The 14,247-nt window shown below is 41.4% G+C and overlaps 1 protein-coding gene across 3 annotated transcripts in view; it reads left to right on the forward strand.

Moving 5' to 3' along the window:
- Positions 1-14,247, forward strand: part of eya1 (EYA transcriptional coactivator and phosphatase 1) — a 125,917-nt gene that overhangs the window by 2,216 nt on the left and 109,454 nt on the right. For all 3 annotated transcript variants that reach the window (XM_061965417.1, XM_061965418.1, XM_061965419.1), the window contains exons 3-4: positions 3,063-3,232; positions 10,557-10,686. In XM_061965417.1, coding sequence (XP_061821401.1) covers positions 3,178-3,232; positions 10,557-10,686 — 185 coding nt within the window. In that variant the 5' untranslated portion in view covers positions 3,063-3,177. The remainder of the gene's footprint in view (positions 1-3,062; positions 3,233-10,556; positions 10,687-14,247) is intronic.

Below are 14,247 nucleotides of genomic sequence, written 5' to 3' on the forward strand. Positions count from 1 at the left end.
ATGTAAAATCAGTAATGCTAATCAGTAGCATGTGAATAGCAAAGCCAAGGTAAATTAGCATCAAGCTAGCGCATTTTTGGAAAAATGGAGCCTTACTCTACTTTAGTACCGTATTTTTCGGAGTATAATTCGCTTCGGAGTATAATTTGCTTCGGAGTATAAATCGCACCGGCCGAAAATGCATAATAAAGAAGGAAAAAAACATATATAAGTCGCACTGGAGTATAAGTCGCATTTTTGGGGGAAATGTATTTGATAAAACCCAACACCAAGAATAGACATTTGAAAGGCAATCTAAAATAAATAAAGAATAGTGAACAACAGGCTGAATAAGTGTACGTTATATGAGGCATAAATAACCAACTGAGAACGTGCCTGGTATGTTAACGTAACATGTTATGGTAAGAGTCATTCAAATAACTATAACATATAGAACATGCTATACGTTTACCAAACAATCTGTCACTCCTAATCGCTAAATCCCATGAAATCTTATACGTCTAGTCTCTTACGTGAATGAGCTAAATAATATTATTTGATATTTTACGGTAATGTGTTAATAACTTCACACATAAGTCGCTCCTGAGTATAAGTCGCACCCCCGGCCAAACTATGAAAAAAAACTGCGACTTATAGTCCGAAAAATACGGTATGTATTTTTTTGAGTACATTTTCTTGTTGGCCTAGAAAATTGCAACATTACCTAGAGGTAGTTTGGCTGAGTCCGCACTCAGTGCTGCTAGAGGGATCGCCAAGTACCGAAGTGTGAAGAGTCGGCACCCGGGCGTGAAGTCACGCGCAATTCAGGTACCATAATCCAACGGTTGGATTTTACGTAAATCGGTGACCGGCAGAACTGACGATATTTTTGTATCATCACAAAATCTTTTTTTGTTTTTTTTTAGTTGTTTTCTAAAATCAGGAACTCAATCACTGGTCACAAAAGGACTTTAAGGTAAAAAAAACAAAATATTTAAATCAGAACCAAAAGTACTTTTTGCTTATGTTTTTACTTTATTTATAGAAGTGAATATATAAATAATTTCCAGGCTATTGGTGAATACCTAAATCTACAGTAAAACACACTCAGGGCTATCATATTCAGGCATGTGATTTTTCCGTCTAAAGTCGGAATTCCGTCTTTTTTAATCTCGGGAAAAAAATTATAATTATCTCCTGTTTTTCCGTTTTTTTTTCCGACCCTAAATCAAGATTCGAGACGTAGTTTATATTACGCCGTAGTTGATTGGTCGATATGTTCCTTGTGACCAATCAGGACATCTGTTATGAATGATGACATTAATAACGTCATCATTCATAATGGTTATTACCGCCATTTTCCATATGTAAACGATGTCGGTTCTCGAGAGAAAGGACGCTTTACGAGTAAAAGAAATTGATAAACATATCAAAAATAAGTTTCGATGGGACTGGATGGAAAGGGAAATCACTGATACTGTTGTAAAGAAGGAAGTTACGACTTTGTTCGGTGATTTTATTCGGAAAATCGATCGTCCCGGAAAGGTTTTGTGCACGTGGTGTCATGATAATATTGACTATGGATCACGAGGTTTCAAGGCTTTGGAAGTACATGCGAAACGCCAAAAACATATGAAACAACTTGAAGCAAGGTATGTTCTATTAATGATGTTTTCATGTCTTTAAACACTAAAATATTTTCTTCAAATGGTGCTGTCTTTGTTAATTTTAGCATGTTAAATTGGTGAAAAACCAGGAGCTTCGGGGGGCATCGCCCCCCTTGTCCCCCCACCAGGGCACCGCCCTGGACCTGGCTGGACCTTCGTCCCCCAGACCCCCGGAAATTTTTTCAGTCTTTTTCATTGTCGTCAAATCACATGCCTGCATATTGGGCGAAACTGTCACGGTCGCGGATGTGACGGGTGAAGGTGAGGTGGACCTAGGGCTGGGAGATATGGACGAAAAAGTATATCTCGATATATTTTTACTTAAACTCGATATTCGATACATATCTCGATATATTTTTTGGTGAAAGTATACAAATAAAGATATTAATTTTTGAGCGACATTCAGTGAAATTGAAGTGAATGACAACTGTACTGTAAACACTTTTATTAACCCAGTTAGTCAAGATGGGGATTAACAGCATAGCAAATAAACTGTTTAAGTAGTACAGAATTACATAACATAAATAAAATAGAAAAATATTCTTTCCACGTAAAATAAATAACATAGCTGTGCAAATAGTACATAATGCATCATCTATCCATCCATTTCCTATCTCAGCTACAATCAGGCGGAAGGCGGGTTACACCCTGGACAAGTCGCCATCTCATCGCAGGGCCAACACAGATAGACAGACAACATTCACACTCACATCCACACACTAGGGCCAATTTAGTGTTGCCAATCAACTTATCCCCAGTATCAAACTCAGATAAAAAAATACATTTGCAGTCAGGCACTTTGTGATTTCCCTTCCTAGTTCGATGACCTGCCCTATCTTGCCTCTGATTGGCCTGTCCCTAACCAATCGTGACTCATCGTAGTAAACAACCAACCAATCATGGATGTTCTTATAAGTGCAAGCACGTCTTGGAAGGAGGAAGGGGAGGGGTTTAGTAGCCCATGGAGGGGGTACGGGGGAGAACAAGGAACACAACAAATAAGCGGCGTTTGGTAATTTTAACGTGAAATAAATTATGTCGATATTACGATATTTTCTTAATTCATATCTTGTTTAAAAATATATCGATATATTTTACAAACTCGATATATCGCCCAGCCCTAGGTGGACCCAATTTCTGCATTGGAGTGCTGCTAAAAAAGTTTCTTCCCTAAAGACCACAAAGGACATATGACAACTGGACAAAGACAAGATAGAAAACAGAGAACAACGTGAGACTAATTAGAATCAGAATCAGAAGAGTTTTTATTGCCATTGTTTGAGAACGGGTTCACAAACTAGGAATTTTACTTGGCGCAATCGTGCATCATAAAACACATATAACAGAATAGAATAACATGAGCTGTAACTGAGTTATCAGATCTTGTTAATTAGACAATTGAATACATCTGGACAGGACACAAGGAGGAGGAGAGAGCTGATTGGAGGGAACAAGGACCACAGCAAGACACAGGTGCAACTCATCTGCTGGTAGGCGAGCTTGCGCTAGGGAGACGTCGGAGTCGGACGAAATGGAGTCGGAAGAGTGGGAAAAGGATGGGACTAGAGTGGAGAGTGGAAGAAAAGGTGAGAGAAAAACAAATGTGAAAAGAGCTGACGAGAAAAATTTGGAAGAAGATTGTAAGGGACGAGCATAAAGTCATCCTACAATTTGCAGTTGATTTTTCAGCACTAAGCCCAGTGACACTAAGAGAGTGAAGAAGGAAATAGGAGAAGTTGAAATAGTGAAAGTTATAGGAGAAGGCGATCTGCTAATAACATGTAAAATGCAGAGCAAAGAAATAGAGCAATGAACCTTAAAACATTTTTTCGAAAGGAAGTGATAGAAAGCAAGATTGCGGGTGAAAGGAGAGGAACTAGAGGTGTGGTGACCGGAATCCTGTACAAGCCAAACTGGAAGAAATAAATGAGGAAATCAAAGGAGGACATGTCACAATCACAATCTTGCTTTCCTCCAAACTGGAATTTGAGACTTGAGAGATGTATTTTGCCTCCATATATGGTAGAGATTTGCCTCTTGCGCAAGTCCACCATTTTTATCCAGTTGTAGTCGATAAGTTCCTTCTTTTTCTCTATCCTCTTGTTGTGGGGCAGACTGGCTCATACATGCACATGCATCCTCCGCTGCTGCCATTTAAAATACAAAGTGGCGTTTAGTTCTAACTTATATCTGTCAGTAGACTCCATATGGAAGCCCTAAAGACGACAACATGGCTGACAGGGTGGAAAAGCAGTCAAAGGGGGCTTGGCATGCAGGAGGACTTCGGCACATAATTTCAGACCGCCCACAAAACGGCGTATTCAGAAGAGACATTAAAAAAGTGTCTTTTATGATTGCAACATTTGGACCAAAAAACCACCATAACATGTTATGTAGACCACAACGAATCAATCAATCAATCAATCAATCAAAATTTACTTATAAAGCCCGTAATCACAGATGTCTCAAAGGGCTGCACAAGCCACAACGACATCCTCGCCTCAGATCCCACATAAGGCCAAGAAAAAAACTTAACCCAATGGGCACAATGAGAAACCTCGGAAGGGACCGCATATGTGGGTACCCCCTCCACCCCCCTGGGCGACCGGTGCAATGGATACGATTAATATACAGGAGAGGGGGGGGCAGAGCAGAAAAGAGAGACAGCAGATCAACTGGTGTAAAAAGGGGTCTATTTAGAGTACCGTATTTTTCTAACTATAAGTCGCAGTTTTTTTCATAGTTTGGCCGGGGTAGCGACTTATACTCAGGAGCGACTTATGTGTGAAATTATTAACACATTACCGTAAAATATCAAATAATATTATTTAGCTCATTCACGTAAGAGACTAGACGTATAAGATTTCATGGGATTTAGCGATTTGGAGTGACAGATTGTTTGGTAAACGTATAGCATGTTCTATATGTTATAGTTATTTGAATGACTCTTACCATAATATGTTACGTTAACATACCAGGCACGTTCTCAGTTGGTTATTTATGCGTCATATAACGTACACTTATTCAGCCTGTTGTTCACTATTCTTTATTTATTTTAGATTGCCTTTCAAATGTCTATTCTTGGTGTTGGGTTTTATCAAATACATTTCCCCAAAAATGCGACTTATACTCCAGTGCGACTTATATATGTTTTTTTCCTTCTTTATTATGCATTTTCGGCCGGTGCGACTTATACTTCGGAGCGACTTATAGCCCGAAAAATACGGTATACAAATGAGTTTTAAGATGGGACTTAAATGCTTCATCTTTGCTTTAAGCTTTGTTTCCTCCAGTTGCAAGGTGTGTTTTTCCTTCAGTGCAACAGATCGAGCCATTGCAGCAGCCTTTTCTGCTTTGGCCTTTTTTAATTCTGAGGATACTGAGGAGGATCTAGAGCAGTGGTTCTTAACCTGGGTTCGATCGAACCCTAGGGGTTCGGTGAGTCGGCCTCAGGGGTTCGGCGGAGGTCAAAACACACCCGACTCATTGTGTAAATACAAACTTCTCCCTATCGGCGTATTACGGATACGGCAACAGCTGACTGGTTTGCAGGTGTGTAATTTGTTGTGAGTTTATGCACTGTGTTGGTTTTGTTGTTTGAACAAGGTGATGTTCATGCACGGTTCATTTTATGCACCAGTAAATTCAAATTCAAGACAAATTTATATGTTTTTGGTAACACTTTAGTAAGGGAAACATATTCACCATTAATTAGTTGCTTATTAACATGCAAATTAGTAACTAGTCATTATTAAGTACTTATTAATGCCTTATTCGGCATGGCCTTATTATAACCCTAACCCTCTAACCCTGACCCTAACCCTAACCAAATAACTCTAAATTAAGTCTTTATTACTTAGAATATGTTCCCTTAGTGTCCAAATAACTCTAAATTAAGTCTTTGTTACTTAGAATATGTTCCCCATACTAAAGTGTTACCAAAAACATATAAATTTGTCTTGAATTTGAAAAAAAAAAAACATTTTATTTTTCACCAAATAAGGGTTCGGTGAATGCGCATATGAAACTGGTGGGGTTTGGTACCTCCAACAAGGTTAAGAACCACTGATCTAGAGGCTTTTGAACCAGTGGCAGACTTTGATTTGTGAGATACATTTGATATGCTGTCCAGTGGTCCAACTTTTGATTGTGCAATTTCTCTTTTCCATGTTTCAACATCTTTCATGAAATAATTCAAATCATTTATTCTGGGTTCATACCAGTCATAATAATCATTTTCCTTTTCCTCCTCTGATAAGAATGCTTGCACAAAGTTGTGAGCCTTTTTAAATTCACCCACGGCTCCTTTAAATACTTCAAATTCATCATTGACTTTATCAGCATTTCTAACATCAGTCATCAAAGTCTTTATTTCATTTAGCCTCCTCGTGCACGCGCCCAGTCTGCCTCTGCGCGAAGCAATGCACGCACTCAGCATGTCCTCGTGTTCAGCTGCCGTCTCAGGTGTGCCAGACATCATTCCAGATAATCACACAGCTCAATTTAGTTTCCACTTATTTCATTGTTTAGTTCATTCCTAAACGTCCTTCCAACATCCTGTTTTATTGCATTTCACATCCACAATCTGCGACTTTCCTTTCCATAGCGTTTGAATGATTCCATACAGCGCAGCGGCGCGTTCATTCATTCATGACGTCCATCAGCTGATTTTACTCACGGCCCGCCGGCTGCTTTCTGTCCTCGGTGCAGAGCGATCGTGGTTGATCCTTCGGGTCTTCAGTGAACTTTATTTACTTGTTACGGCTACTCTTGCGTTCAAGAAAGTTCGAAAAAATAAAAATAAAGATAGCAGAGTAGTCCTGAGGAGGAGGTCTATGACTCACTAAATTCCTTAATAAGCACTCGCGGAGATATTTCTAGATTCCAAATTATCATAATTTATTTTCACAAACAAAAATATTCTCCGTGGTTGACTTCAACATAACCAAAATAACTTATTTAGCGGTAAATAAACTGCTTCACTCCTCACTCCTTCAACATGATGGACAGACAAAAAGAGCACCCAGCTGTCTTGTCTTCTTAATCATAGGAGGAGGAAGTGGCTCACCAGGAGGAGCGTGAGCAGCTGAAAACAATCAGTCAATCATAATTCATCTAAAACAGTGGTCTCAAACACGCGGCCCGCGGGCCAATTGCGGCCCGCGAGACGTTATTTTGCGGCCCGCACCTTTATATTAAAATGTAATGTTAGTGCGGCCCGCGAGTTTTATTTGAATGGCGCTTGACAGCGTCATACTTGTAAACCCTCCCGATTTTCAGTGCCCCTCCCGGAAATCTCCAGAGGCAACCATTCTCCCGAATTTCTGCTGATTTTCACCCAGACAACAATATTAAGGGCGTGCCGTGACGGCACTGCCTTTAGCGTCCTCTACAGCCCGTACAAACAGCGTGCCAGCCCACTCACATGTTGTATTTTGCTTCTGTAGACACACGTAAGCGACTGCAAGACATACTTGATCAACAGCCACACAGGTCACACTGAGGGTGGCCGTATAAACAACTTTAACACTGTTTAAAAATATGCGCCACACTGTGAACCCACACCAAACAAGAATGACAAACACATTTCGGGAGAACATCCGCACCGTAACACAAAATAAACACAACAGAACAAGTACCCAGAATCCCATGCAGCCCTAACTCTTCCGGGCTACAATATACACCCCCCCAATGCATTAAGATGCAAAAAGTTGCTGGACATCCATTGTTTAATTTAATTTAGACACGCCTCCAGGTGACTACAATCTGGCGTGTTGGTCAGCTTTAGGGGCATGTAGAGTTGGGTGTCATCAGCATAACAGTGAAACACTGTATTTGCTTATGATGTCACCTAAGGGTGTAACGGTACGTGTATTTGTATTGAACCGTTTCGGTAGGGGGGTTCGGTTTGGTTCGGAGGTGTACCGAACGAGTTTCCACACGGACATATTAAGTAGCGCACCGCACGTTGTGTAAACAATGCACACTGAGGCACAACACACGGCATGCTAGCAACGACCGGGCTACTACAACATGTAAAAGTCAGAGCTGGAAGATCCTCCTGCCTCGTTAAGATCTCCCGTTTGGGAACATTTCGGCTTTGCGGTGCGATACAACAATGGATAACATGGCTTCAACAAAGAGAAAGACAAACAAACACAGCTCCCACCGCATTCAAGCAGCTTCTCCTCGGCGAATCAGGCAGGGCTAAAGCAATAACAAATGCCGTTGGTGTTTTTATAGCAGCAGATTCAAGACCATATTGCATTAAAAACTAGATTTTGACCCACTTCTACGGTGGAAGAACAATGAGCCCATATATCCTCTTACTGCCAAGTTAGCCAGGCACTACCTCGCCATACCTGCTACCTCCGTGCCCAGCGAAAGGGTATTTTCCACAGCTGCAGACATTTTAACTGCAAGCAGGTCTGCTCTTTCTGCAGACAATGTGAATAAACTGATTGACAAAAAACATGAAAATTGAGTGAAAGTCACCAGGGTTAAAGGCTGGGGGGGGGGGAAAGAAAAGTTAATCTGAGGCTGAGTTGACTTGAAACTGTTTAATGTTGCACTTTTTGTATGTAGAAGAACATTTTTGTCATTTTATTTAATCTTAGCAACAACTTGAAGCAGTTTAATGTTGCACTTTATATGTGGAAGTGTTGTACTTTCTGAGCCTTATCTTATTTAGTTTTTATTTTATATATGTTGACTGTATTAACCCTGGCAATCGACCCTGTGTGTATATGTATGTTATTGTTATGCTTAGCATTCATGACTGCCTGCTGTTGCATAGATCAGCCTAGTGGTGTCTCACATCAATCACACACAGAGCTATTTTAAAGCAATGTTAAAAGGATAAAGCCATTGTTTACAAATGTTGGTAAATAAATAACCAGAAAATTTATATTTTGTTGTTTTCTTACTGTACTGAAAATGAACCGAACCGTGACCTCTAAACCGAAGTACGTACCGAACCGAAATTTTTGTGTACTGTTACACCCTTAATGTCACCTAACAGGCAGCATGTAGTCATCAGCCGAGTCGGTGGAGCTACTGGGGGGAGTCTCTTGTTGGGTTAGCGATGCTACTGTACTGAACAAATATTTAAGATCGATTTTATTGAGGCAAATGAGATTGGAGTAGTGATTAGTTTTCACTAAGGTAAGCGCGTGTTTGATGGAAAAGCTCAAGTTTAGTCGTATGCGATTTGCGTTTTAGCTTTCTACATGATAGTTTAAGAGCTCTGGTTTCTTCTGTGAACCAAGCGGTACGCCTTTTAGGGGCCTTTTTTAGCTTTAGCGATGCTATACTATCAATGGCGTTGTGCAGGGCATTGTTGAAGTTGTTAGTGAGGTTATTGATAGAACCACAATATGTGGGATCTGAACCGAGGATGTCGTTGTGGCTTGTGCAGCCCTTTGAGACACATGTGATTTAGGGCTATATAAATAAACACTGATTGATTGATTGATTGAACCCACACCATTTTGGAATGGTGCCCTTACCGAAAGCAGTAGGCCAGCAAGAGTCATCGTTGTGACAGCATTAATGTTGCGGATGTTAAAGCATTGGTTATTAGTAGGTTATTGACAATGAGTCAGAACTTTGACTTTTATAAGGTAATGATCGGACATTATTTTATTGTACGGTAGTACCATAACTTTGGAGGTGGTGATACTTTGGACAAGGACTAGGTCTATCGTATTACCGTTGCGATGTGTGGGTTCATTTATTTGTGTAAGACCACAGCTATCAATTATAGTCCGGAGCGCCACGCACAGAGGGTCTGACGGGGTATTCATACAAAGTGTTTTAAATGTAGGAAAAATAATCATAATTTGACCCATTTAAAGAGGAATTGCACTTTCTTGAAATGTTGCCTATCATTCACAATCCTTATGTAAGGCAAGCACACATATGTTTCCCTTTTTTTTTTGTATTCTAACTTGTAAATAGATTTGATCAAAAGCTCATGGTAGTCACTCTATTCTGCACATAAAGCACTTAAAATAACCTCCAAAAACCTCCATCAATGTTTTATACACACACTGTAAGTATATATGTAATGTAGTAACAGACACATTTATACTTCCATGATTTACAGTATTTTAAAACCTTAATGGAGGTGTTTGGATGTTTTGTATGTGATTTTATAGGCAGAAAAGAATGACTATTTAGAATGCAATTAAAAAAAAATCTATTACATAAGGATTGTGAGTAATAGGCAAAGTTATAAATTAATGATAATAATACAATTAATTAATTGATATTGAATCTAAAACAAGAGAGCACAGTTCCACCAAAACAGCATTTCAAGTAATTTATAAAATCAGCATTTTTTTATGACAAATTTCAGATAATTCGTAAACTTGTGAGATCATATTGCCGCGAATTTCACACGCTCTCCGTCAAATCCTTTGTGCACGTCCAAAATACTTCATCAAACTTTTCAAATGTTTTCTTACCCCATTTGTTGTCAGTTTAAGACATCAAAGTCATATCAATGATAATGACCCTTTTTGACCAGATAACTCTGTAGCTACTGTTGATTTATTATGGTTACGTCACTCAGGCAGACCACACCTCAGGATCAATGAATAATTGAACGCATATTAGTTCTGACACAAGGTCATTCATGTAATAGGTGAGCTCAACCTAAATGTTGCAAACTGATTCCGTATTTTCTTTCGGACTAGTCTTGCTAAAAGTGCTGTGCCAGCATCGGTAGACCACACACAGCTGTTGGACGGGTGGTGCTGCTGCTTACATCATGGCTGCCGTCCATGCCAAATACTTTTTGCCAAGCAACTTTACAGAACTGTGTAAAAAGTAATGCAGGAGTTAGCTGGGTAGAGCAGAGTGGTGGCCTTGATGAAATCACTAACACTAAGGCCATTGTGTTGACAGTGGGGGGCTCAAGGCATCCGGAGTTATTCCAGGGGTCTCGCTGCTCCCCATTCCATTGGCTTAACCTGGCTGATAAGCTACAGACGGACCTGCAATGTGCTGCCATTCAATCAGTCGGGATGAGGTCCAGGTACTGTTTCTCTGTTATGTTAATCATCATCTTTAATGCCACACATGACAACGAAAACAACTCTGATTTAGCATTTTCTGGCTTTGATTCAACGTTCCACGAATTCAGAACAAGTTTGTTTGTCTTTACTTAGCTGACAAGTGAAGGCATCCATTTTTGAAATGTAATTAATCAGATTAGTTATTCACTGATTTGTGCAGTTTTTGACTGGAACTAATGAAGACAGTGGGACCTCAATATAAGAGTGTTTTAAGATAAGATCTGTCTTTTGACTAATTGGTATGCTTTAAGTTGCAAGCCGGAATTTGAGATACAAGCATATCCCCGCCATTAGTTAGCAAATGTCACAGTGAACCCAGTGAGATCTGACCAAAACATCCGGTTTTATACGCTGGTATTATCTTATGGCTAGAGATCGACATAACTTTGTTTTCCAAGCATGGGAAGGAAAAAAGTGGGTGTGAATTACAGTGCTAAGAAGAAATGGATGATAACCATTGAATATAAAAAAAAGTGTGCATGTTGGAAGCCTGGGGGTATGAATTCCAATGGGCAGCATGTCTCGCCATAACACCAGTCACTCTGATTTGCTTATGTTCGTTTCCGTCCAGAAAAACACGAGTGATATCATCACCCGGTATCAGGGATGGGTACCGAATCCGGTACTTTTTTCGGTATCGACCGAATCCCGCCGGTCCTACCGGGCAACAATTGACCTAAAATCCAACGGTGTCATGTTTTGGTACTTGGGTTGCACGTGACGTCACGCCCGGCTGCCGACTCAGTCTGTATACTGCACTTTGGCACTTGGAGATCACTCCAGCAGAACTGAGAGCAAACTCAGCCAAACTATACCTCTAGGTAAAGTTGCAATTTTCAATGGAATAAAAAAAACTAAAGTAAGGCTCCATTTAGCCAAAAATGCACTAGCTTAATGCTAATATACATTGGCTTTGCTAATAACATGCTACTTGTTAGCATTAGCAATTTTACATTGAAATTTCAACACTTTCAATTTTATTAATGAAAACTACAACTAAGATGCATGTTACAATCAAACAGCTGGTGAGTTATAAGTGCAATACTTACAGTATTAACTATGGATGTAAATATCAAATCTCACGGTACGATATCGTCACAGTATTAAGGCCACGGTACAATATTATTGCTATATACTGTATACTGTATTGCAATATGACAACTGCGGATCAGAGTGCGACACTGGCAGAGGAGCTTAACTGTTTCTTTGCCCGTTTCGAAACCCCCCAGCGACACTCATCTGCTCCAGCCCTGCCCCCACCCCCACCGGGCTCCGGCGCCACTCCACTCACTGTACAGGAGCACAGTGTCAGACGAGTGCTCCTGGCTGTGAACCCCAGGAAGGCTACCGGACCAGACGGAGTACCTGGAAAGGTGCTCAGGACGTGCGCCCACCAGCTCGCTCCCCCCCTCACCAGGATCTTCAACCTCTCCCTGGCTCAGGCAGTCATCCCATCCTGCCTGAAGTCATCTACAATAATCCCGGTGCCGAAGAAGTCTCCCATCACCAGCCTGAATGATTACCGACCAGTGGCCCTCACTCCGGTAATCATGAAGTGCTTCGAGCGACTTGTTCTCCAGCACATCAAGGACCATATCCCTCCAGACTTCGACCCCCACCAGTTCGCATACCGGGCGAACAGGTCCACAGAGGACGCCATCGCTGTTGCTCTCTACTCTGCTCTGAACCACCTGGAGCAGCAGCAGAGCTACGTCCGGATGCTCTCTGTGGACTATAGCTCTGCCTTCAATACAATAATCCCGGACAGACTCTGCAATAAACTGGACACTCTTGGCCTCCCCCCTCTCACAAACGCCTGGATAAGGGACTTCCTAACGGACCGACCCCAGAATGTGAGACTTGGCCCGCACCTCTCATCCTCCCGCACGCTGAGCATCGGCTCCCCACAGGGCTGTGTGCTGAGCCCCCTCCTCTACTGCCTTTACACCCATGACTGCAGTCCGGCCCACAGTGACAACCTTACCGTCAAGTTCGCCGACGATACCACAGTGGTCGGGCTCATCTCCAGGGGTGACGAGGCTGCCTACAGAGAGGAGGTCCTGAAGCTGACGGCCTGGTCTTCGGAGAACAACCTCGCTCTCAACACCAGCAAGACCAGAGAGATCATCGTCGACTTCAGGAGGAGCAGCACCGACCCTGCCCCCCTCTACATCAACGGCGAGCGTGTAGAGAGGGTCCACACCTTCAGGTACCTTGGAGTCCACATCTCTAATGACTTCTCCTGGACAGTCAACACCACATCAATCATCAAGAAGGCTCAGCAGCGGCTACACTTCCTTAGAGTCCTCGGGAAGTACAACCTGAAGCCTGACCTGCTGCTGACCTTCTACCGCTCGTCCATCGAGAGCCTGCTGACCTACTGTATTACGGTATGGTACGGCAGCTGCACTGCAGCAGACAGGGAGAGGCTGCAAAGAGTGGTCAAGACGGCTCAGAAGATCATCGGCCGCCCTCTCCCCTCTCTGACGGACATCTACACCTCCCGCTGCCTCAACAGAGCCAGTGCCATCATCAAGGACAGCACCCACCCTGGCTCTGACCTGTTCCACCTGCTGCCCTCTGGGAAGCGCTACAGGTGCATTAAAACCAAAACAAACAGGCTAAAGAACAGCTTCTTCCCCAGGGCCATAACCATCCTGAACGGACTGCCCCATTGTCCCTCATAACTGCCTTCTCTTCGGTGCAATAACCCATTCCACCAACCACCCTGTTTTTGTTTTGTTTTTTTTCATGTATATATTCATTTCACACCATATTCATTGCACTTCTACATTTTTTATATTTTTATATATTTGCACATTGTTTTTCTAGCATGCACACATCGCACTGTATGGAATGGCCTCAATCTCGTTACCTTGCGTAATGACAATAAAGCTGATTCTGATTCTGATTCTGATGTCCAAAAAAAGACATACAGTATATAAAGAATTGAACACAAATACAATGCTAAAATGTTCTGATCATACGTATTACTACAAACATGAATTTTTAAGTGCAAAGAATTGTGGAGAGACATCCACTGTTTCAAGCAAATATAAAAACTTACAGTTGAGTGTTTTTAAAGAGACAATGTCAACATCCAGTGTAAAACAATAATGTTCACTTTAGTGTCTTTCAACTTTTACTTTCTGAGAAGCCCTGTCCTCCACAGTGGACAAGTTTATATCAGTCTGGAATATGTTGTTTCTCAGAAAAGTTAACTAACAATTGAACTTTTAATCATCTAAATATCTCACAAACTGATGTGTGATCTGTACACAAAAAACCGTTACACCCCTAGTATTAACACTTTGTGGGGCGTAACAGTTAGCAAAGCCTGAACTGACCAACACACCATAAATTACCCAGTACTGCGATCTAACGTCTTCGACTTGCAACAGCAATTGCAACTCGGTGTTATACCTGCAAATGAGACTCAGGAATGTGATAATGAAACAAGATATAACAATTGAATAGCAGTTATCATAAGCAGCCCGTTTTTAAATGTTGTTATAAAAAAT

Source organism: Nerophis lumbriciformis, linkage group LG07, assembly GCF_033978685.3.
Source record: "Nerophis lumbriciformis linkage group LG07, RoL_Nlum_v2.1, whole genome shotgun sequence".
Taxonomy (NCBI): Eukaryota; Metazoa; Chordata; class Actinopteri; order Syngnathiformes; family Syngnathidae; genus Nerophis; species Nerophis lumbriciformis.